A 24,466-nucleotide genomic window follows, 5' to 3' on the forward strand; every position below is an offset into this window, starting at 1 on the left:
AACAACGTTGTACAAGAGCAACAGTTTCTGTCAAACAACCGCTTTCACAAACAGGAAAAGATAAAATTCTCATTATAGAAGATGGGGAAACCTGACAATTCAAAAAAAATATTTTTCCCTCATTTCTTCAAATATCTTCTTTTATTATTTACAAATTAACTATTTACACAGTTAAAAGTAAAAATGAGAAAAAAATGATTACAAAATGCTGCTGGGTTTCAGATACAGCACTGAAATATAATACTGCACTTTTCTTCCTCCCCCAACTTTAAAAAACAGTTACTGAATACTATGCTGAGAGGAAAACAATAGTCTACTTATAAATATTTGCTGCCATCTAGCGTTCAAGTAAAGCTTTTGTGAACTATTTGAAAATGTGTACCTTTGTTAAAACTGTATGACAGGGAAGTAATCTTAATGTAAACACACACAAGTAACTTCAATATAAATGATTTACAAAACTGGGAGACCTCTTAAGTTCTAAGATATTTAGTATTTGTAAAATCAAAAAATGGATAAGTTGATTCTTTGTTAAAGAAAATAAAAAAGTTCTTCATTTTCCATCATTGCCTAAACAGTAGGTATGAAGTTATATACAAAACAATCAATGAAAAGAAATACTTTCCACTTTGAATTTGTATGGTTTGATTGCACTAGTTATCACAAAACTTTGATTGCAAACGGTTGTCACGGATGAGGTTGCTGGTCTCATGCAGGTCAGGACAGTTCCCAGGGCCCCGGACACCTGGGGAACAAAACTTCTGCTCCCCTAAGCCTACACCTTGCATCACATTCAGATTAGCCATTTAGTCACTCAACTCCTGAGTAGTGTTTTTGGAAAGGCTTTGAAAGAATCCTGTGTCTCTTCTGATAACCAAATAGCTGCCCACTCTATTACCTTCAGATTGCACCAGGACAGGTAGGCTTTTACTTGAGGAACACAAAAAATAGATTAGGAGGTTTGGTCCACCCTAAACAAGGCACCACCTTATCTTCCTGACTTCATCACAAAATTGTAACTAAATGCAAGGAAAAGCACATCCCCTGAGGAAGGTACTGTCCAGCATTGCAAACCCTCTCCTGTTTCTAGCTCTTTAGGGAAAGGCTAGTGCCAGAAACAAGCTGGGGTCCAGCTGTGGATGTCAGGGAGGGCTTTATCAGGTGGAAACAATTAGGGAAGGAATGGTGACCTGCACTGTATGAGCTATTGATGATAGTTCCCAGATAAGTTAAAGTTTATGGTCTAATTAAACCACATCCCCCGCATCTTATCTTTCTTCCTGTATTTCCAAAAAAATACAGCTGTAGGTATTTTCTGTTTGCCAGCTGGTCAACTGACCCAGGACTCTCTCCTCTCAACTAAGCACCCTAACCACTTTTTTTTCCCTTCCATTATGCCTAGTGCATATGCTGGTGGAAAAGGAAGAAGGTATCTCCATGCCTACACTGAGAATCACTGACAATTTACTCCTCTTCTGCTCATTTTTAGAAGAAAAAACAAGCAACGCAGACACACAAAAAAAGAAAAACACAAACCCAAACCCAAAACAAAGCCACAGGAAAGGATTCTCAGATAGAGATGCTGAAGTACATGTTCAAAGTACTACTTTGGTGTCAACTCAGTGAAGTTGGGTGTACTTCATCTTTTCCCACTACCTCAGAGTAGTTTCCTAGGAATAAATATAACGGTCCTTTGAGGTCAGCATTCTGTCTCTGAGATTGCCCTTTACCATCTGCTGTTAGTTAATAAGAAGCAAGCACCATATAAATTTCTCTTGAATTCTTAAACTACTGCATTTCAAGGTCTTCACTTAAAGTGCGTCTAATAGCTTTCAATGGATTTTTAGTCAATGTCTGTATAGTTTTTGAACTACACTACCTTTTACACAACTTCTTGCAGGAAGGAGTTACACGGCCTAACTGCCCCCTTTTGCATTTTCTGAACCCGTCATCGCAGCAAATATTCCCTGGTTCTTGTCCCAGGAAAAGTCCAATCAAAAAGTACAAAACTCCATCACATCATATCCCATTTGTTTTTGTTCTTGTCTGAACTGTGGAGGTATGCCTGTGTTATTTTTCCACATACGCTATCTAGTCCTTTGTCCAACACTTCTGTGAAAATGTCCCGCTTTTACAGAATTAATTTTGAAAGGTGAATTTAAAAAAAAATATATATATATATTTTTTTCCCAACATTACCCAAATTTTATTTCCTGCACCATATAAGCAGGTATACAATTCAAGGCTCTGGATTTCACTTTGCGATTGTGTGGCTAGGATTACATATTGCGTTGCACCAGCTGAACCATTGCCTCATTCTTAGCTGCTACCCATTTCTGGCAAGAGACCTGATCTACATAAAAGCAACCTCATATGCTTTTGAAAGCATGGAGCCTTTCCATATTTCCAACTGCTGCCCTCATTTTACTAGTTCTTCTCTCAGCTATTGATCTGCCTATAATAAATTAAGAATTTAAAGAATTCAAGCAGTGCTTCTGGCCTTTATTTGGTTTCTCTTTACAATTACAGCACGAGCATTTGGTGCATTTGGATTTCCTAAATGGTTTGTAATAAAAAACAGACTTCTTCCTAAATGTGTCATATTTTTATATACCAGTGCAGATTTGCTGGTGCTAATAAGAGGCTCTATTATGGCAAAGATGCCAGTGAACATCTTCTTACTGTCTACACTTCTGTAACGAATCTGTCAACAACATAAAATTAGTCTTCCTATAGTGCTATTGTTACTGCCAAATGGACAGTGTCTATACAATATTACCCAAACTAATGTGCTTCCTGTGACTATCTACTGATCAATATGATGGCGTATTTTTTAAATGTATTTACTGTTTCATAATGCTGCACACTAGGGAATAGTTATCTCCAGCTAAATCAGAACGATTTCCAAAACACCTGTCCTTTTCAGGGGATTGTGATAATTTGGATCAAATCATCATATATATAATTTTAAGCTGATACTGAATAAAAAGAAATGAAGTTACTTTCAAAACCAACAAGCAAACAAAAACAAAACAAAACAAAACAAAAAAACAACCGTAACATAAAAAGTCATTGCATCACTCATATCAAACGACAAAACAAAGTTTCATGCACTTTTTACTCTAATGCTTTTCGGCATTTTCCATTGCTTTTTACTGACAACAATTTACCACAGCAATCAACAAAATTCTGCTTGCATCTTTACCTGCTTTAAACTGCACTGCAGCCACAGGATCTGCACTAATTTAAAGCCACTACTGTTTTCAGATAACACTACTATTGCATGAAGTCTGAAAACAAACAGTTGATCTTCAAAGAAGTACAGAATATAGGATTTTTTCTCCTTTACAACTGTGGCTTGGACAATAATATAATAATCATCTATAATATTTTATTCTGGCATCTAACCATAACAGTTTATTTTTTATCAGTTTTATATATTTATGTATTTACATTTCATACAGGAGTATTTGTTATTCCTGAAATCCAAAATTTAATTTTCTGTCTATACTAGTTGGTCAGTTTTATATACTTTTCTCCAAAATCCCCAAATCCTGTGGTAAAACTGCTGTAGTTGTAAGTAATTTTTATTATATTGCACACCATATATTTTCTATGTATCTTTAGATAAATTTAGATGGATACCCACTATGAAACTATTTTTTCCTTCTTCACTTCTACTATTTTGACAGGACAGGAGAATTAACTTCTTAAGGCTACAGCTTTAATGTAACCCAATTATTTCTGCAGTGTGTACTAGCACTATTTTTCAGAGTACTACTGCATTTGATGGATGGACCATTTAGTGGATGAGGAATTGGCTGGATGGTAGCACTGAAAGAGTTGTGGTCAATGGCTCAATGTCCAGGTGGAGACCAGTGATGAGTGGTCCCAGGGGCAGGAACTGGGACTGTTATTATTTGACATCTGCTTCAGTAACATGGACAGTAGGATTGAGTGCAGCCCTAGCAAGTCTGCAGATGACACCAAGCTGTGTGGTGCGGTTGGCATTCTGGAGGGAAGGGGTACCATCAAGACGGACCTGGACAGGCTTGAGGGGTGAGCATTTACAAACTTCATGAGGTTCAACAAGGCCAAGTGCAAGGTCAGGGCACCTGGGTCAGGGCAATACCAAGCACAAATACAGGCTGGGTGGAGAATGGACTGAGAGCAGCCTTGACGAGAAGGACCTGGGAGGTGCTGGTTAATGAAAAACTCAGCATGAGCTAGCAATGTGCTCTTGCAGCCCAGAACGCCAACCACAAACATCCTGAGCTGCATCAAAAGAATTTTGGTCAGCAGGTCAAAGGAGGTGATTCTTTCCCTCTACTCTGCTCTTGTGAGACCCCACCTGGAGTACTATGTTCAACTCTGGGGTCCCCAACATAAGGACACGGACCTGTTACAGTGGGTCCAGATGGCCATGAGGATGATCAAAGGACACATGAAGAGAGGCTGAGAGTTGGGGTTCATCCTGGAGAAGGAGGCTTTGGGGACATTTTATAGTGGCCTTCCAATAGTTAAAGAATACCCACAAGAAAGATGGGGACGCTTTGTCAGGGAGTGTAGTTACGTATATTACAAGGAGTAATGGTTTTAAACTAAAAGAGGGCAGATTAGATAAAAGAAGGACATTCTTCACTATGAGGGTGGTGAGGCACTGGAAAAGGTTCCTCCCAGGATGTGTTCAAGACCAGGTTGGATGGGGAATTGAGTAACCTGGTCTGGTGGCAGGTGTCCCTGCCCATGGCAAGGGGTTGGAACTGGATGGGCTTTAAGGTCCCTTCCAGCCCAAACCATTCTGTGATTTAATTTATTTTTTTCTTCTGCGTAGAAAGTTCAATGAATGTAAATTCACTTGTACTCTAAGGAAAACAAACAAATAAACAAACAAACAACAACAAAAAACAACACCAAACAACAACACCAAACACACAAACAAAAAAAAAAAAACAACAACTCCCCTTAAGCTGCCATACAACAGTCCCCTGTGATTTCTGGAATTGCCAGAAGATTTCTGCATTTTGGAACTACAGCTCAGATTAGAGGAGCAACCTGTTAAAACCACCCTCCCTTCTTCCCTCTCCAGAATATCATATGCTGGAAGTGAATAGCTAATATCTTATACTGTCTTAATGAAGCATTACCAGATGAGAGGAAACAGTACTGAAACTCGAGTTTCAAGTCAAATCTTCTTTTTCTCAAATGCAATCACATCATATAAACACCATCTTCACCACATTAGAAAGTAGACTTCTTTTATCTCCACTACTCCTAAAAGGAGGGCTGTTCCAGATCACAGTGCAATTCATTCTTCTTCCAATATTGGCCAAAATTATGTTTTTTCTTTCTTGTAGCTCTAGTTCCCAGCTAGTGAGAGAGCTTTTGTACTTCCTTGGAAGCTTTCTTTTGCTAAACTAAATAAACAAAATGTTTTAAAGTAAATCAATACAGTATTTTCTGCACACAGACATACAGCAAACAAACAAAAAAACCCTTAGCTTTTCTGCTGGAGCTCTGTGGAAGGAATACAAGAGATTCCTTACATAATTCAGTTAGGCACATTAGCACATCCACATAACTTCTAGACAATTTGGAGCAACACAGAACATGCCTGAAAAAAACAGCAGTGTACAGCTATGCCATTTGTCTTTTACTATAAGTCAATCACAGAGATCTACACTGACCCACTTCTCAAAAGGTGCTTATTGCAAATTGTTTTTGTAATTCTACACTGACCTGACAGGTGGGAGGAACTAGAGTTCCACCATCAAAATAAAATAAAAATACTAAAAAAAATAAAAATAAAAAAAAAAATAAAAAACAGAACATAAGTTCTTTGTTGTGAAGAAAATATTCAACTCTTTATTCCTTCATCAGAAAGTATGTGACGTCCACTGAAAAGCTCTTTACTTATGTTATGTATTTGTCCTCTGTTTAGAACTCTGTTTCATTATGAATACCTTCAATATGGGCATGCAAGATATGATTCTAACACAAATGGGAATTTTTCATCTATGTAACAAGAATCTTGCACCATACATGCTGCAGTTAAGAGATTTCCCAGAAAAAAAAAAAAAGGACTTGTCAAAGTGATCACATCTTTTTCAACTGTTATATCCAGAGCTGAAATATTTTTCAAATACTTTTGACTTTTGAAGTTCAGATACTGCACACCTTACTGAATTGTACAGACTATCAGCAGAAGTTACTCTATTGAGGTAGTATGTTCTCTGAACAAGAAGTTTTGACTAACTCTCAGGTAGAGGTAAAGGAAAAAGTATTCTAAATAATAAGAAATACATTTGTTTATAGCTCGTCACAGGTAATAGATTAGATTCTATTCTGTTTTTCCAAATTTCTGTTTTCATTAAGGTACAAAACAAGCTGTATGTGTGGAACCACATTCGTTTTACTTAACTGGAGGAACCGAAGAGTAAGAAGCATATTTAAAGTTAAGTACTTGAAATACTTCAGAGAGAGAGTATAAAGAATAAAATAATAATAATAATAATAATGATAGTAATAACAACAACAACCAACCAAACAAAAACACAACAACAACAACAACAAAATGTCCTCTAGGAATGCACCTTGTGTCTCACTCACTAAAGAGGAAGCCTAGATCTGAAGGTATTTTATGACTTAGGACCAAACCTATCCCTGCTAATTTTTAGGGTGCTGAAAAGTGCAAGCAATCCTGGCTTTCACAACCAACTTTAGGACTTAAACTATTTTTATTAATGTGATGAAGAGGTTTGGGAAAATTGCAAATGGCTCTTTCTCCTCACATTTGGATCCCATGTGCTGGGAGAGTTTAATTTCTCTCTTCCTGACTGTACTCAGACCACTTCAGAAACTTGAGTTAAAGAGGAATAGCTGTAAGGAAATATTTGCATCACAGCTAAACCTTATTCGAGTTCTGATGTGTGACAGAACTTGGATATAGGGAGAATACTCGAACAGAGAATTTTCCTATTAACAGGAACTGAATCAATAACTTACAAGAAACCTTAAAAGATTTTTTTTAAACGTGAATTATCAAACTTAGTCATTTTTAAAGAAGAATCAAGGGATGAATCTTGACATTCTAAAAGGTCACCGCATCCATTTCTGCTCCCTTCCAGAATTTCCTTTTAAAATTATTATTCATGATTGAATAACTGAAATGCTGAAATAACTTTAAAGTGATGATAAGGCAGAAAAAATACCAAAATATACTAGAATTATATAGACAAAACAGAAAAAGCATCTTAAAATAGCAAGACCATCACTAATAGACCAAACAAATTTCACATCTTTAAGAATCATTATCACTTTTAAGATGTCACTGGACATTTCAGTCTAGCTGAACTCCTTTACTTTCACTGAAGAAACCATAAGGGTGTTTGTAAAACTACATTCTTTTCTTCATTTAAGCATGGTTAAATTTCTGAAGGCTCCTTTTAAAGAAGTGTGTGTGCTTAGCTTTTGAATAGTTTTAATATAATGGAGGTCAGTACTCTCAGTCTTAGCACAAATCTTTACATCTTCGGATGTGTTTTCTTTGAACCTGAAGTAAACTGAGAACTTGCATTTTATAATAAAGCAGTTGTGAAACTGAGAAACTGTGAAAGTGAGACCAAAGAGAAGAGTGTAAGCCAAGTACATTATTCTCCTTGTATATTGTGGTCAACCAAATGAAGTGAGTTTATTAATATAAAGATGTGCTTTAATTTCTTGAAGATTTCAATTTGAAGTTATGTAGAATACTTACTGCTTAAATTTTAATAAGGCACTTCTGATTAAATGTAAATGCTAGGTGTTTCTACAGCTTTATCTTAATGATATTTGACCCTCCACACAAGTTCTATTATCTATTACCTTTTGTGTAAGGCCTGCAATATTTTAATGTCTAACAGTTCGTTCCTCTTTAAAATATACACTTAAAGACTCACAGTAATATATGGAAATTCCATTTTAGATATTTCATGTGTGAAAATAACGTGTTTTTTTTTTTTTTCCAAATAATATTATTGCTGTTAGAGTTGCTAGTTGTGCTAAATAATTCAAAAGTTACCTCTGCATTTAGGTTGTCTGCAAGACTTTCAAGAAACTGGCTTTCAATTGGATTCTGCTGAGTAAGAAGAGTCAGGTAATGACTGAGTTTATCATGAGTTGTAATAATGATGCCTTCTCCGAATTTGTCAAACTGAGGCCTTCCGGCTCGACCAAATATCTGCATGACATCTAGAATTCCAAGGTCAACAAAGGAGCCTCTTTTTGCAGCATATATTTGTGTTCCCTGGTTGAGGAAAAGTTAATAAAAATTAACATAAATACACATGAATATAATCCTGATGAGCTGAATACTGAAATTAGGCAAATACAGCATGATTTCAGAAGTGTACTTTAACTAATCCTCTCATAATCTTTGATATATTTAAATCTTTACTATACAAACTAGACTCCCACTGGTGAGAATCAGTTTAATGAGATATAAATAACATTTCAAGTCAATCAGACATTTCCCCTCCAGCCCCCAAACCCACAATAAATATCTTACTATCTGTGCTTCTTCACAGTTTTCTTTTAAGACAGATAACCATGTGCAGAGTATATCATCTCTTACCTTAATAACAACAGCATGAGCAGGAAGATTGACACCCCAGGCAAGTGTAGCTGTACAAACTAGGACTTTGATATGTCCATTAGAAAACAAGTTTTCAACCAAACTTCTGTCTTGCCGCAGCATTCCTGCATGATGAATGCTAAATCCATCTGGAAACAGCTCACGTAACTGCTTATTTCTGGATCTCTGTACCTAGAATAGACAAGCATAAAAATTAAATTCACTTCCAATTACAGTACAAGAAGCCCTGTATTAAAAAAAAAAAAAAAAAAAGGAAGAAAAAAAAAATTATTATGAATCATATGAAAGGAACTATTTCTATTAATGTCAAGCTTTTTCTCAGCACCAATAGCTCACAATTTGCTATAAATTAATTTGAATTTTATTCTTACTTTCCAAAGAATATATACTTAATTGTTCAAAAGAATACTATTTAAAAAAATAGAGCTTCATGTAAAACCGAGACCCAGATTTAGGGATAACCAGCATGAACACTGAAAACAGACAATTCATGTACTTCTTTTACTTAAAATAAACTCTTTCAGACTATGCAAGCAGCTAGAACAGGCTTAAGTAGCAGGCCACAAACCATACTTAACATTACGAAAGGGATACCCTTCCCACCTCCAGCCATTGCATCATCTTGGCACAGTGTGGATTAAGAAGTTCACACTATCTAACCAAACTGTTCACCTACCCCTCATTTTCACATTTACATCCTGCCATGCACAGGAGGCTGGGATCTCAGTTAGCAAAAATCACAGGTCTTCCAGACTCCCTCCAAGTAAGATCCCCATAAGAATGTCTCCCTTATTTCTGGGTGCTAGCTTTGCCATGCTTCCCCTAAACTGAATAGGGACTCAAAGTTAAGAAAAGCTAATATTCCTTCCAAATACTAAAATCTGAAACTTGAATTGCTTTGGAGTGTGTCTTCCAGAAACAACAGGGAAGGAAAAGAGAAACCCAGCCATTTACACAGGAAACCCAAACCTCTAGAGCTTATGCCATTTTAGCCGAATGGGAACCATTCTCTTTCTTTTCAGAAACATGGGTTTAGGCTAACGCTCAAGCATCACAAAAGGTACAGCTCTTTCATTATAACTAAGATGACAGGAGGAAGGGCAGAACAGTCCTAGTGTAAACTGGAATAAATGACCTTCAAACAAGGTTGTATGAGCTTACCTATGAGGCCACAAAGCATGCTTTATGAAAACTCTTATAACCTTGGCCCTGGCTATTGGTTCCTCAGATTTTCATGTTTCAACGTACTGATTTGCCACAAAAACTACTGATTTTCCTCCCATCTCTTTTGAATACCACTACTTTCCAAAACAGATCACTGCTGGCTATGACACCAGGGGGGTTGTGGTAATGACCACTCTGATCTTTCCCTAAAATAGATTTCTTTATTATCATTGCCAACAGAAAATCGGTACTTTTCTATAGACCACAGAAGAGTTAAGGGTATTTTAACTCTGACACTGTACTTTCAGCCCTGTATATTATAGTGAATTATTTCTAGATCAAATTATGTTTTTTTTTCTCTCTCTCTCTTTTTTTTTTTTCTCCTCTCCAGACTGTATATTTACTAGTATCTGACATACAGCCACTGAAAGTTGACTTAAGGGATACAGAGTGGGTAAAGTAAAGAAAAATATAGTTCATATTACTGGCATACTGCCAAACATGAACAATAAATCTCTGCAAACACAGGAATAAATAGGGAGATGGGAATGCAATTATAAAAGAGGACATGAAAAGAAAAATACTGTAGGAAAAACATTTTCTTAGCTTCATAATTATCCAGTTTCTCAATATCTGATCTTTTCTGCTTTAGCTGTAATTATTTACTATTCATTTAAAGGAAATCAAATTCAGCTTTTAACTACACAAGATTTTTTGGCAAATTTAATTTGCACTGCAGTGTGTAAAAATGAATAAAAAAGAAGTTGAAAAAGTGGTTGTGCAGTTCACGCACCATTGTTTTATGAGCCAGAGAATGAAAAGAAATACTTCATAAAGAACACAAATGCACCAAGGACTGCATTGATAGTGTATCAGCAACAAATCCCACAGAAGAAAGGCATGTGGAAAATTCACTTCAGTTGGAAAGCTAAGAATTTGAATTGATCTTGACTATGTTCAGAACTTTCTGTAATCATTTAGTAATGAAATTAACTTGTATCTTAAATAAAGTAAATCTTCCTATGTGGTATGACAACCATCAGACATTCCAATTTTTTAGTAGAGCTTTTATTGGTCACACACATCTATTTTAAAGGTATTAATGTAACTATTTTTTCAGAAAGCACAATTATTCAATATCAAATATTACACTGTAAAAATTATCTGTAGCTGAAAAAAGCCAAATCCTGCACTTAAACCTCCACAATTTAAAAAGTACATAATTCTGTTTGTAACCTGATTGTTTACGTTGTATAATGTGGTTGAAAGACAGACCAATTTACTAATGGGAAAGTAGAAGAATAAAATCTTATGCTATATAGAGAAGGAAACTACTTTTTGTTTATAGTTAAAGGATGTACATTATCACTAACTCAGAGAAAGGTACCTGAGAATGTGAACACAGGAAAAAAGGAGGAGGAAAGGGAACACTGTATGCCAGAAATATTTGCCATTAACATGTGGCAATGACAATCTTGACTATAACCCAAGTACTTATAAGCTTAAGATTAATTAATCACGTAAAAATATCTAGTTACAACTATATACATGCTGTTGCATGTTAAGAAAGTATATTTAAATGCTCCTAAAATCTACCAATTTTTCTAAAATAATATGTTTGGAATATTTAATATTCATAGGTTTTGTCTAAACATTTATTGAATCTGTGATGTGCTAGACTTACAGGCTGAGGAGCAACCAATATAGAGATGCATTACATGAAATTTTACAGACATTAAGCCAAACAACCTGTATGTTTTATTTCATCATCAAAATGTTCATCTGTATTTTTTTAAACATCTAATTTTTAAATGAAAAACTCAAAGCTTATTTTTGACATAGCAAAAAACAAATGACAATCCAATAAAATAACTATCTAAAATCCTGAAAATGATGATGTTTCCATTAACTGTACAGAAATTGACTTGATTTTCTTTCATAAATTCGTGGACATTTTAAATTACAGAGATAGCAGGCAAGTTAGTTCAAGAACAACTAAGTAACCAAATTCTACAAACACTTGAGAAAATGTTTCTCAAAAAATATCAAAAGATATCTCAGGATGGCTTGGAAGACTGCTTTCACAACATATATCCATTAATGGCAGCATATTTGCAAACAGACCTCCTAAGATTTCGCTTCAATGAATTGCATGGCTGTTCTGTTAAATCTAGAATTAAATGATTTCAGAGACAACAAAACAAGTAATTACTATATAACAGAAGTGAAACTATTAAAAGTTTCAGTACCCCCATCTTTTCCTATTACAGACTAAAGCATTTTGCTTAAAATGTATATGAAATAGTACTAAGTGTCTCAGGTGCAGGGAGAAGTCGTTGTTATGAGGTCTGGCACTGGTCGCCTGATTAGAATTGATTTTCTTTCCTCTCCCTTATTGCTCAAGAGGGCTGCAGATTTATGACCTTTGCTTACATGTGCATGTGCATTTAAAATACTATGCATTAAATAAATTCCTAGTTTAGTTTGCTGTCACCTACATTTCTCCTTTCAGAGTTTTGAATTTCATGTACTTCTTGATTAAGATATTAAAAATGCTGCAATTAGACACTTAAGAATATGTTTTTTAATTTTAATTAGAAATGAAGCACACATAAAAGAAAAAATATTTAAACAACCTTTAGAGATAACTCTTCACACTTCTTTACCTTCTGCTTGCACCTGGTATCACAAAGGTATTGTCATTCATAAAGACTATGTGATGCATGCTTTTTGTCTGAATACATCATTGGCCATAAAGAATTAAATTTTCAACAGGCTTATAGCTATTTTTTTTTCTTATTTTATCTAAAAAACAAGTAAAAAAGAGCAATAAAGCTTGATTACAAGAAGCAGCTACGAATAATTGAAACTTCAGTTAATGTCTTTTTGTTAATCTCTGATTAATATGCTAATTAGGACAGACTAATATTGCCACTACTTGGTAAAATCATATTTTATTTTTCTTTCTATATATTACTTATTTCTTCTTCATGCTTCCTCGTTCTGAAAAAACTTGTTTGCAACTTTGAATGTTGGTCGTTTTTTTCCACTAATAACACAGTTTTTTACTATCATGAATTTTCTTCCAGCAAAAGAAATGGCACAGACTGTTCTAGTATTTTTCTCACAATCACCTTAACTACAGCAAAACTTCATGCTTATGACTGTAAGACTCAATCATTGTAATTTCCCTTCTGTGGAGTTCACAATAGGGCGGCACTTGTAGTTTGCTCAGAATGCACCTTCGTATTTGTTCACTGGTTTGAACAATTCTGAGCAATTTATTCCCATCGTTCATTCTTTACACCCTACGAAGTACCAGCTCTTAATTTTGAGGCCTTGTTAGCTTCATTTGCTGAGTGCTTGCACTCAGCACAGGTATCACAGACATCTAAAACACACAAAATAAGGTATCTTTTGCTGCAGCTTTCAATGAATGGTAACTTTAATTAGTGTTACTACTGTGTGATGAATGCAGCTCAGTTATTTCCAAAACAACTAATTTGTAACATTCCTAAAGACATCAGAAAATGTAATTCTCTGGCTAACCTGAATTTTTTTAAGTTGCAACAAAACGAGCTTCCTTTAATTCCAATTAATTTCACTGCTGAATCTTCTCTTCCTACCTCACTTAAAAAATACTGACTCCATTTCAAAATTTGTGAGATTAAGGTAAAATAAAATAAGTTTTCATCCATTTAGGAAGTGAAGAGAGAAACCTATCAGAACAGCAGTATATATAAGGACCAAGAGAAAGGGAAAGAAATGCTCACAGGATTGCATGGTTTTGTTTTAGGATTGCATTCACTATTTTTGCTTTTCAGAATTCACTATTTTAATATTACATATTAATTAATCTATACAAGCCAAACCATATTCTATTATTTAAAACCGCTGTTTCAAAGGGGAGAGATAAAAATTTAGATAGTGACAAAATATCTATGACAAGGGCTCCTTAAGTATGAAGTCAAAATATAATAGTTTCTTATTACAGGAGAAAAAAAAAACAAACATGACTTTAAGATGCACAGTTAGAACAAAAATATGAAATACAGAGAAAATACTAAACCATGATGACAAGCAGTAACAATATCACAGAGTTTATGCAAGAAACTGAACTTGAAGAAAAATATATTGGAGTCTAAAGGGAGAAAAAAGGAATGCATCTGAGCTATAATGATTTTACCTGAGGACTCTCTTTTATGAGTTAGAACTTTTATTTGTATTATTCAACTTGTACTGTCTGCATAATAACTAAGCTATCAGCATTTGTTTCTAGGGCAAGGATGAAGTGTCACGTTATGCAGCAGGAGCAAAATTAAATTAGTATTTTATTACAGAAGCAAAGAATTAGCTTTTCAAATAATTTTTCCCTCAAGGATTTAAAAGTTGACTACGTTGCTGTGATGAATATATACTAAACTATTGGTCCCTATCTTGTCTTACTTCCTATCTCTTAAGAAACAACATAAATTATTTACTTTAATGTAAATTATATTTACATTATATTAAACATAATATATAAAATTTTCAAATACATCTATGCTTTAGAATAGGGAGCCCTGTAACTGATATTAAGAAAAAAATAAAATTAATTCTTCCAGAAAATATGAAATCTAGACAAAAAGAGAGGACTTCTATCAGACACAGCTCCCTTCCTAAGAACCTGTTTATCTAAATTTGTAATTGCCTGACCTATTAATGTTCTCTGCCCTACATCAAGATTAGGGACAGAAGGAATGCTACTTTAAGAAGACTTAGTTTATAGATTTCAAATTAGAGATGCCTACATTGATGATGTCACGATGCAGGCAAATTGTATAATAAATTGAAACTGGAGGAAGCAGATAACAAGGGCACAGATTTATTACATATAGCTTAAAGAATATGAAATCAAAGAAGTTTATTTCTTTATTTACTTATTAAAAAATGACAGGAGATTTGTTCATTGGCTGATTTATGTTGACAGAAATAAAGGTGCTGTTATTTACCGTCTGGCTGTAAAAACCTTCTAAATCACATATAAATGACTTGTCACGAAGCTCTTCTATAAAGTTATATATGTCACTTTGAAAATGATACCCAACAGTTTAATACACTGGATTGAGGTAGTGCTTCTTTGTTGATATGCCCTCTCACTACTTCTCTTGCTCTTTCCTGGGAACAGCAGCACTGGCATCACTGCTCACACTGCAGCTGGTTCCTGTGGAGAACTCAGACTACCAAGAGCTCTAACTCAGTGGAAAGGACTTGCATGACCTAGTAGATCACTGAATGTAGACGGATGCAGGCTGGCCAATATGCTATTCTACTTAATAAGTATGCACGCTCATTCTCTAAACCTTCACTTTTAAAATGTATCTAGCTATTAACTTTGTATAGATATCCTGAAGTAATATCTCTGTCCAACACTTACTCTTTTACTGAGTTATAATTAGCAGGTACCTGGCAAGATAGTATTTGAAGAAGGTAATTCTGGCAAACAAATGTGAGTCAGTTTGAATTTCTCCTGGAAGAGTCAATAATCTAATTGTCTCCCTCTGGAGATTTAAGTTCACTGTATTAAAGTTAGAATTGTTTAAACCTATGAGTTACTGCTCTGATCAATTTACTGAAATCACCTCAGTAACTTTTGTAAAGTGCTCTAAAAATACGTCTGAAGGAGAAAGAAAGGAGAGTAGTGTGACTGCTTTGCTTAAACATATTCCTCAGTAGCATATCCTATCAATATAAATGTAAGGATAACAATTCTTTGAATGAACAACATAAGGAACAGAACACAGGACTAATTTTCTTTATTATAGTATTACTACCGTTTTTCTTCTGAACCTTCTCTTCTTTGCGTGTAGGCAGGTTTCATATATTGAGGGTTGTCTCCTGTCAATTTATAATTTATAAATACTTGTTTAGAATAGGAATCTGTCCTTATTCCTCAGTGGAGCACAGACTGCTTTTCAGTTGTTGCACTAAAAGTAATTCTCTCTACACATACACACAGGTGCACATAATTTTCACCAGAACAGAGCTAACCCTAACCCTCTTCAGTGAAAGTTTTCAAAATACTTCAGGTCTATATAACATACTGATTTGCTGTTATTTGTAAAACACAGAGAAAGTCCCTGCAGAGTTCAAAGAATTCTGTTTCAGTGTATTTAAACCACAATTAGCAGAACTGCACTAAAAATAGAAAGGAGGAAAAGTCCGGACAATTAGGAACAACTGCCAAGAAACCTATGCAAGCTATGACTGAAATAATAGCCTCATTTCTTCAAAGCCATCATTTTATTTATTTATTACAGAGCAGGTGTTTGCAGAAATTCTTTGAAGAAAAAAACTTGGGAAGCTATTTTTCTTTTTAAATTAAAATGAATTCTGTAAATACAGCTGTTATAAAGAAAAAAAAAAAAAGAAAGAAAGAAAAAAGAAAAACAAACAAACAAAACCCGCCTATTTGTATAGATAACACACTAACTCAATTTGAACCAGAATTTAATAACATGAACCAGTGTAACTGTAACATTTTATAATTTAATAACATGGAACAGTGTAACTTTTCAGGTAAAGCCAGACTGGGGTGTCTTATCTTACAACTGAAGGAATTAATGGTACTCAGGTAACAAGGTTTAAGAACTTAAAATGAAAAACAATTCTATGTAAACACAAATGGGAACCAGCACTAGGTTCAGAAAGGAAATGACGCAGCTTAGCACCATGAATTAGTGAAAATACAAGAAGAATAAAATACACATTTAATTTCCTAATTAATTTTCATATTTTGTAGAATGATAAAAATATTTCTATTGTTTATAGAAAATGTAATATAAATTATGCAAAGACATTTTTGCACTACTTCAGTATGATGTAAATCTGCACTCTACAGTGAACAGAAGTGTTAAAATATTTCAGCTTAGCAATAACATAAAAATGAACATCAATTAAAATTGAATTAATTTTATAACAGGATTTTCAAATGCATGCAAAATCATATAAAGCTTTGGTTTTCTTTCTCATCAATTTAGAATCATACTATTCTCTCCCTGGGAATAGATGTATGAAATATATAAAATGCAGAAAAGTATCTATACTTCTCTGGCCCTTGAGACAAGAAGCTCTGCTGCCATATTTGTTAAACGCTTGGACTGCAGCAATGAAGGAGTCATCAGTCTTGGTCCATTTTGCTGGCAGCAGAAGGTGTTTTCAGCCTGCTGTTATAGAAACTAGCCAGTAGGGAACACATACAACAATGAAAAGAAATTGATACAGGGAGAGTTTGATGACATGCAAGGGCAGAATGGCAACAGTAAGGATGAATTTGTACCTGTTTCAGTTCAAATACTGACATCCTCTAGAGACCTAGTTAAGCCTTTTGTTGCTGTGCTTAACTGTGCAGAAATTTCAATATTTCTGCTTCAACAGAAATCTGATATTGCATGGTTTCTGTAGAAGTATTTGTTATATCTGAGAACACCTCCTTTGCTTCTCTGTAATACTCAAAACTGCCACTCTGCTGAGCCATGAAAATAAAATCCATCTGTGAACAGTAAAACAGTAAGCTTATTTCTCAATTCATAATTAAACTATAACAGTCCACAGCAGCTTCTCAGCTATGCAAAGTGACATATTGAGGATTCTTCAGAAGAAAGGAATTTCTCTTTAAAGTTTTTTAGGTAATTGTAAATGTGTAGTATGAATTAATAATCCATAGGGTTTTCAAACAACTTTCGACCAGCATCAGTACGTGGGACCATAAAAAACTAACATTTATCTTAAAACAGGAAAATAATTGTTTCCTTTTAGAGAGAAACTGTAAGTATTAGTTGTCTTTTGTTTCGGTATTGTGGCTTGTTCTTTTCATTTTTCTAGCTCCTGCCCTACAAGATGGAAAAAAAATAAACATAATGTAAAGCAGAAATGATAAAAGAAAATGTAGAATAAAAGTAGTTCCTAAACAAAAAAAGTCAAGTTATGCTCTCAATTCATTAGTTGACTTGAACTACGTAACCTCAACTTTAACAAGAAAAAACTAGCACATCAGAACATCTGCATCATGATAAAAATATTTTTTTACTTGATACATGTACAGTACCCAGACCCATTAAAAAAAAGAAAAATCATGATGTAATTAGCGTCCCATAAAAGGTTAGCATACTTTTTTTGTGCATTAACAATGTATTATACAACTCTCAGATTCAAAGATGTTTTATTCCTCCTTTCTCTTTGCTATTCTACAAGAGTTCCAAGGATTTGAGATGTAGCTCAGTGTCACCAAATGTCAAATTTTATAAGAAAAACTTCTGAAAAACCTTAAAAGAAAATTAAAATTTATGGATGTTTATGATTTTCCATATGTTCATATAGTCTCTTCTGATTAATTATGAGTGATAATTAATTATCTAAGTACTGAAAAAAAAACAACAAACCTATATGGAAATTAATAGACCCATAAATTGTGGGACCTGCTTTCCTGTGAATATTTTATTCCTTGTGCCCATGTCCTGACTCAAATGCACACCTTAGCAAATTTCCATAACTTTACCTCTCTCAGAATTATCTCCTTGCCTTAACTGTTTCATAATTTTTTCCACTGTATGATCAGGACAAAAAACATATCATAGGGATATGTATCATCTGTAGGACTTATGATCAATGCTGCAGTCAGCATATTATCAACACCTTTGACAACTGTGTTGTCTTTTTCATTATTTTTATCTCAAACTGCAAGCAGGCTGCTCTCACAATCTCTGCTGCCTCAGAGTACAACTGTGAAGCCTGTGAATAAATTGTGCAAAGTCAGATTCAGTGGTAACACGGTGTCTTTACACACCTGGAAGGGCACAGAAGTAGCATCTAATATGTGGTGTACCAAGAAAGTTTATTATTACTACAGTCTTTTGGCCAGCAGACTTGGGAATTTAAAGACAGATTGTCAGTTAAACTGAAGCAACTATTAGGCTTTTTACCAGAGGAAACCAGGTGCTCAAAGAAAGAAGAGAGCTTGATTTTACAATGAGATCCTGTTCAAATGAGGGATATTCCAACAGACCTCTGCTAAATTATGAGATCCCTTGGGAGAGAAAGGTTTTAATATTTATGCCTTTCTCCTTTACTTTATTAAAAAGAAAAAAAAAAGTAAAACCCCAACAACAAAATCTCTCCATATCCAGCCTTTATAGTCACATTATTAATAATGTCACATTATTACAGTCACATTATTTATAATTGGTAATTATAAAATTATCAAATTTATATTTTGTACTTCATGAAGCCTGCATGAAAATTGCTCTGTAAAGTTTAAAAATCACACAGATGAGACAATTAATTACAATTAAATTTGGCTTTGAGAGATTGTATTCTATCTCTACCATAATTTAAGCATGTACCTAGCACATACAGCTGACATCTTTGAGCAAAGGAACACATATCTTTTTTTTTTGTAAATCATTTTTACAACATATTTACACACATTATGAGACAAAAATATTGCGTCAATGTTAGTTCAACCATCTGCTTTGTAAACAAGATTAGAAATCCTCTGTGAAAACTAAGGAGTTCACTATTGTTAAGGTACTGTAATCTGTAAACCATTATTTTAAAGCCGGCTAAACAGTTTCTTCAGCAAGCAAATTTAAAGGTCTTGCGCACACAGCACATAGATTTTAGAGGAAATTTAAGAAAATATCTCATCTATATTAAGTATACCATGGAGAATTAACTACACGGCAGAGGAAAAAATAAGGAGACTGCTACTTTCTCACTTAATGCAGTGCATAGCAGCACAAAACATGACAAGGGAGTTGCTGTGCTGCTTCAGCAGACCCCCTCCAACCTGGATTAATTTCCAGTTTCCATATTCTGTTTAGTTGTTGTGCATACATTAGTGCTAATGACTGTTCAAAGTGTTAAAAGCCATACTGTGAGCTCCATTTAAAAAAAAAAAACACTTTTAATTATATGAAGTCTTCTTTACAATTAATATTCATATCTGTTCAAATCATTACATCCTTCATGCATTTCATCTCTGAAAAAATATTTCTCATCTCACAACTTTGCCTTCTGTTAAGAGCAGCCCAATCTCAAAAGGCTTTGCAAAATGCTTTACCTAGAATTTGAATTTGTATCTGTAATGCGGCATTTGCTGGGCTGTTGGGACATTGAGTTTGACTCAATGACCCTTTTGGGTTCCTTCCAAACATATCCTGTGATTCCATGACTCTGGAAGGAAAGAAAATACTAAACAATATCCACTTCCCTTAAAGCTAATGTATCTGTGTAATTTACTGCTTGAAGTAAGTAATAACATTTTAGAACTGAATATCTCCATGCTGTTTAAATGGCAAAAAAAAAATGAAGTCGATGTAAAAATATATATATACACAAATAAAGGTGTATTTTTTTTTTTCCTTACATGAAGAGTGAAAACTAGTACTATCCATGTAAAACAACTCTATAACTAACACACTGCAATCACTTTCAAAGCATATTAATAGCTTTCCAGTATGGAAGAAGAGAAACTTTCCCAGAAGGCACAGAAGTGAACCAAATGGCATGGTTCCGTGCTAAAGCAAACATCAAATTTGTGAAGTTTTGTAACACACACATACTACAGGGTTATCACCAGTATATCAGATTTCAGTGGTTTCAAGATGGTATTACTGTATTATGAATTAAAATCAGAATAAAAGGAGAGCAGAATCTTTGACTCATGTAATCCCTATGAACTTTTAATTAGATTAGAGTAACAAACATTTTTAAAGCTCTGACTGTTTTGCTTGATTTTCTCATGCTCTTTGGAAGTCAATATAAAATATTATATGATATATAAAGTAATCGATAAAAATAATATAATATATAATATAGATAAATAAGATATGTCAGAAAAGCAAACTTGGTGATCATATCACCTTTAGAAATTGGTTTACATACCTAAGAATATTTTACTTTGCGAATTCCAATCTAAATCTCTGAAGCTATTCAACAGAAGTATTTCCTTCTGCTAATTCTGTATTTGGGGATTTCAGACAATTTTTAAATTGTTTTTTGAGCTCCAAATATGGAATGGCCGATTATCTTGCTCCAGAAGTTTTGCACAGAATAGAAACACAGAGGCTACGCTTACTTGCAGCACTGGTATTACCTCCACTATCCCCAGTGACCATTTGCTGGAGGAAAACCTATTGTGCCTCTCTTCTGTGATAGCATCAGACAACCTTTCTAATCAGATTTATAGAAGCAGACTGACAACTTACAATTTTGGCACAGTCTTTCAATCTTGAGAGCAACCTAGAAAAGATTTCCTACTCCATTTCTTCTTTCAGAAGACATCACTTCAGATAACTGGATAGTTCCATCATATTTGTTTAATCTGTACCTTGCTAAAGCTGAAGATAAAAGGGCCAGCTAATGCTGTCTGATGTGGAGAAATGCCCCTAGAAAGTAAAGTAACTGCCATACCATTTGAGACAGGCCACCCTGCCAGCGGCTTGATATAGCAGGGCTCTGTTAGAGATTATGACACCTACGCTGTAGCTGTCTACATGCAGTTCTGTAAAGCTGGAGGCTAATCACCCTTCACAACAGACAGGCATCAGACAGTGCGGGCTTCTACAGCATTTCTGCCCCCCTGCCTGCCCAGTGTGTGCCCCAGGTTGAGCTCAGTCATCCTCCCCCATCCAGGCTCCACCGCCTGAAACATGCTGAACTCTACCTACTGGAACAGGGGCTCAGACACACCACGCATTTGTAGGTTCCGTGTGCAGACTACTAAAACCTCTGTGCTACATCTCACCCTGGAGACCACTCAGCTGTCATGTTTCTGATTTAGACTAGTGACCAAAAACTATCCAGGAAAGAAACAGACAAAATAGACCCTCAAATGACTTTACATTGCAACAAATTTCTATTGTAACTGACTCAGGTGGCATTATATCAACACTTCCAGATGGCAAATATCAACAATAGCTCTTAAATATCACTTACTATTCTGAGTAAATTGGAACCTACTTGAACTTGCATTATCTGTCCTCACACTAATCCCTGCTTATTCTGATACCGAATACTTCCTCTCACAGAGAAACTGAAGGAACAATTGAAAAGTTAATGGCCCTACACATGAAAATTGATCACATCATCCTGTGGCTTTAAATGCCTGAACATAACAGAACCACAGAACATTATAGTAAAAATAGGAACGGAGAGTTTACACTGTTTCTACTGGTGACAGTGGTAACTTATTCAGAAGGCATCATTTATCATAAAGTCAGCTCATCCTCCTTAGAACCCCCAAATATAAATCATGCATCTTCCCATAATATGTTACCTTACCACAGCCCTTCCCTTGCCACGGACAAGTTCTCTGTAGGTGAAAAAAGGTTTCCACTAACACAAATATTGAGTTGTTCTATTTACTATTAACTCTTATTCCAGCAATCAAAACAATTATTAATTAATGGATCTGGAAAAATAAATGCTTAAAATTGTTGGATACAAATTTTTAGCTTTCTAAAACATGCATTGTTTTACCAACAGTGAATGTAGCCCATATATTATTATACACATACTTTATACATATATATATATATATATACACACAATACAAATATATTATACATTATACTTAACTACATGTAAAACTTTTCCATGCTGTATTTTATACTATGATCCATTAATGAGTGTAAGAAGATAAGCAAGGAAGAAAGGAAGGAAGAGAAAGAGGGAATAAGAATAAATTATCTCCAAAATTTCATATGAATGTAAAGAAGCCATCTTTCTGGTCAAGCAGATTTTCACTTTTTTTTTTTTTTTTTTTTTTTTTTTTCAGAATTAAGCGTGAAGGCAGAGTCCCAAAGGCTCCTGGAACTTTTCATTTCCCCATGTTCTTACCACTAATATGTAGGCTAATTGCCTGCATAAGAAAATCATGAGGGACTCATGCCATCTAACTCTAGTCATCTAACAGGGATGATGTAAATTATGATTTAGAGGAGCTATTTCTATCCATTTGCTATACTGACAGACTCCCAGCTTAAGGTGCTGTGAGCTGCATTTCAAGCTATGTGCCTGGAAGTAGAATGCATTTATGTCCCCCTGCCCTGCAGTTACTGCTCACTTAGGTCTTACTCATGAAACAAACAAACATTAAAAAAAAATAATATTAGGTTTATTTTTAATTTTCATTCTTCAAAATGCCCTGACGTGAAACAATGAACAATAGAGTAAGTCTACAAAATCAGCAGCGTAGATATGCATTAACCAGTATGGCCACGAGATGGCTCTCAATACTCAATTTAAAACTACAATCACCATGAACTACAACAATCCCAATTAGCTTTCCCCCCTTATTATTAGTGACATATTTCATCACACTTGTTCCTAGAAACGTTTTCCTATTTCCACAATAGACAAAGATTTTGAAGATATTTCAAATTTACTTTCTGCCTTAATGACACAAATCATTTTATAAGGAAATCAAATGAGGTATTTCTGGATGATGCGTAACAGCAACATTTTCCTGTAGTCCCATAATCTCTCCAAAATTTAAGTTCTCTTGATAGTTGAAGTTAATATATAAATAAGTGAAGTAAATTATTTGCTTTTTTTTTTTTTTTTTAGTTAATTTTCAAATATTTACTAGTTCTGTCTCATAAAAACTGCACGAAACTTTATATCTAAACATGAATTTCATAGAATGGCTCAGGTTGGAAGAGACCTTAAAGATCCCCTTCAACCCCCTTGCCAGGGCAGGGAAACCACTCACCAGACCAGGTTGTCCAAGGCCCCATCCAGCCTGGCCTTGAGCACCTCCAGGGATGGGGCAGCCACTGCTTCTCTGGGCAACCTGTTCCAGTGCACCTCACCACCCTCTAAGTGAAAAATTTCCTTCTAACTGCTAATTTAAATCTCCCCTTTTAGTTTAAAACCATTCCCCCATGTTCTGTCATCTGACTGAGCAAAAAGTTGTTCTCCATCTTTTTTATAAGCTCCTTTTAAGTATTGAAAAGTTGCAATGAGGTTACCTCGGAGCCTTCTCTTTAGGCTGAACAACCCCAGCTCTCAGACTTTCTCCATAGGAGAGGTGCTCCAGCCCTCTGATCAACTTCATGGCCCCCCTCTGGACCCATTCTAACAGATCAACATCCTTCTTGTGCTGGGGGCAAGGAATTTGTTGGGAATTTGCATGTGGGTAGAATCTTACACATCTTGCCTTTTTCCAATATGCTCTAGCTATATTCTTTATGTTCTTAATTATCATTTTGCTTTTCCTTTTACAGGTTTATTAATAGTTGTGGGTTTTGTCATCAACCTTCCACCTATTTCCTTAGTCATTTAGTATCATAAATATCTCTGTTTACATGTAATGTTTATCTTTTCCACAAGCGAAAATCTGAAATTTAAAGAAACTGGACTGTGTAGGAGGAAAAAAAAAAAAGAAAAAAAAAAAAAGTGTTCTTAATAAATAAGGCTATAAGGCTGTAATTTTCAAATGAGTAAATAATTACTTGATTCTGCTTAAAAAAAAAAAAAAAGAAAGAAAGAAAAATAATGAACATAATTAGTTTTCTGCATAAATACTAATGTATAAGATGGAATTTGTGTTTAATTAGTATTTTAAATGACTGTGGCAGGGTGCTGTGCAGGATTATGAGAATGCAGGCATTCAAATCTCACCCGATA

At 34.7% G+C, this 24,466-nt stretch overlaps 1 protein-coding gene across 1 annotated transcript in view; it reads right to left on the reverse strand.

The window, feature by feature from the left end:
- Positions 1-24,466, reverse strand: part of ASCC3 (activating signal cointegrator 1 complex subunit 3) — a 281,915-nt gene that overhangs the window by 94,620 nt on the left and 162,829 nt on the right. The window contains exons 15-16 of the mRNA XM_082756805.1: positions 8,612-8,803; positions 8,060-8,284 (exon numbers count right to left, since the gene is read on the reverse strand). Of these exons, the coding sequence (XP_082612931.1) occupies positions 8,060-8,284; positions 8,612-8,803 (417 nt within the window). The remainder of the gene's footprint in view (positions 1-8,059; positions 8,285-8,611; positions 8,804-24,466) is intronic.

This window comes from Aythya marila (genome assembly GCF_965140915.1).
Source record: "Aythya marila genome assembly, chromosome: 3".
Classification (NCBI taxonomy): domain Eukaryota; kingdom Metazoa; phylum Chordata; class Aves; order Anseriformes; family Anatidae; genus Aythya; species Aythya marila.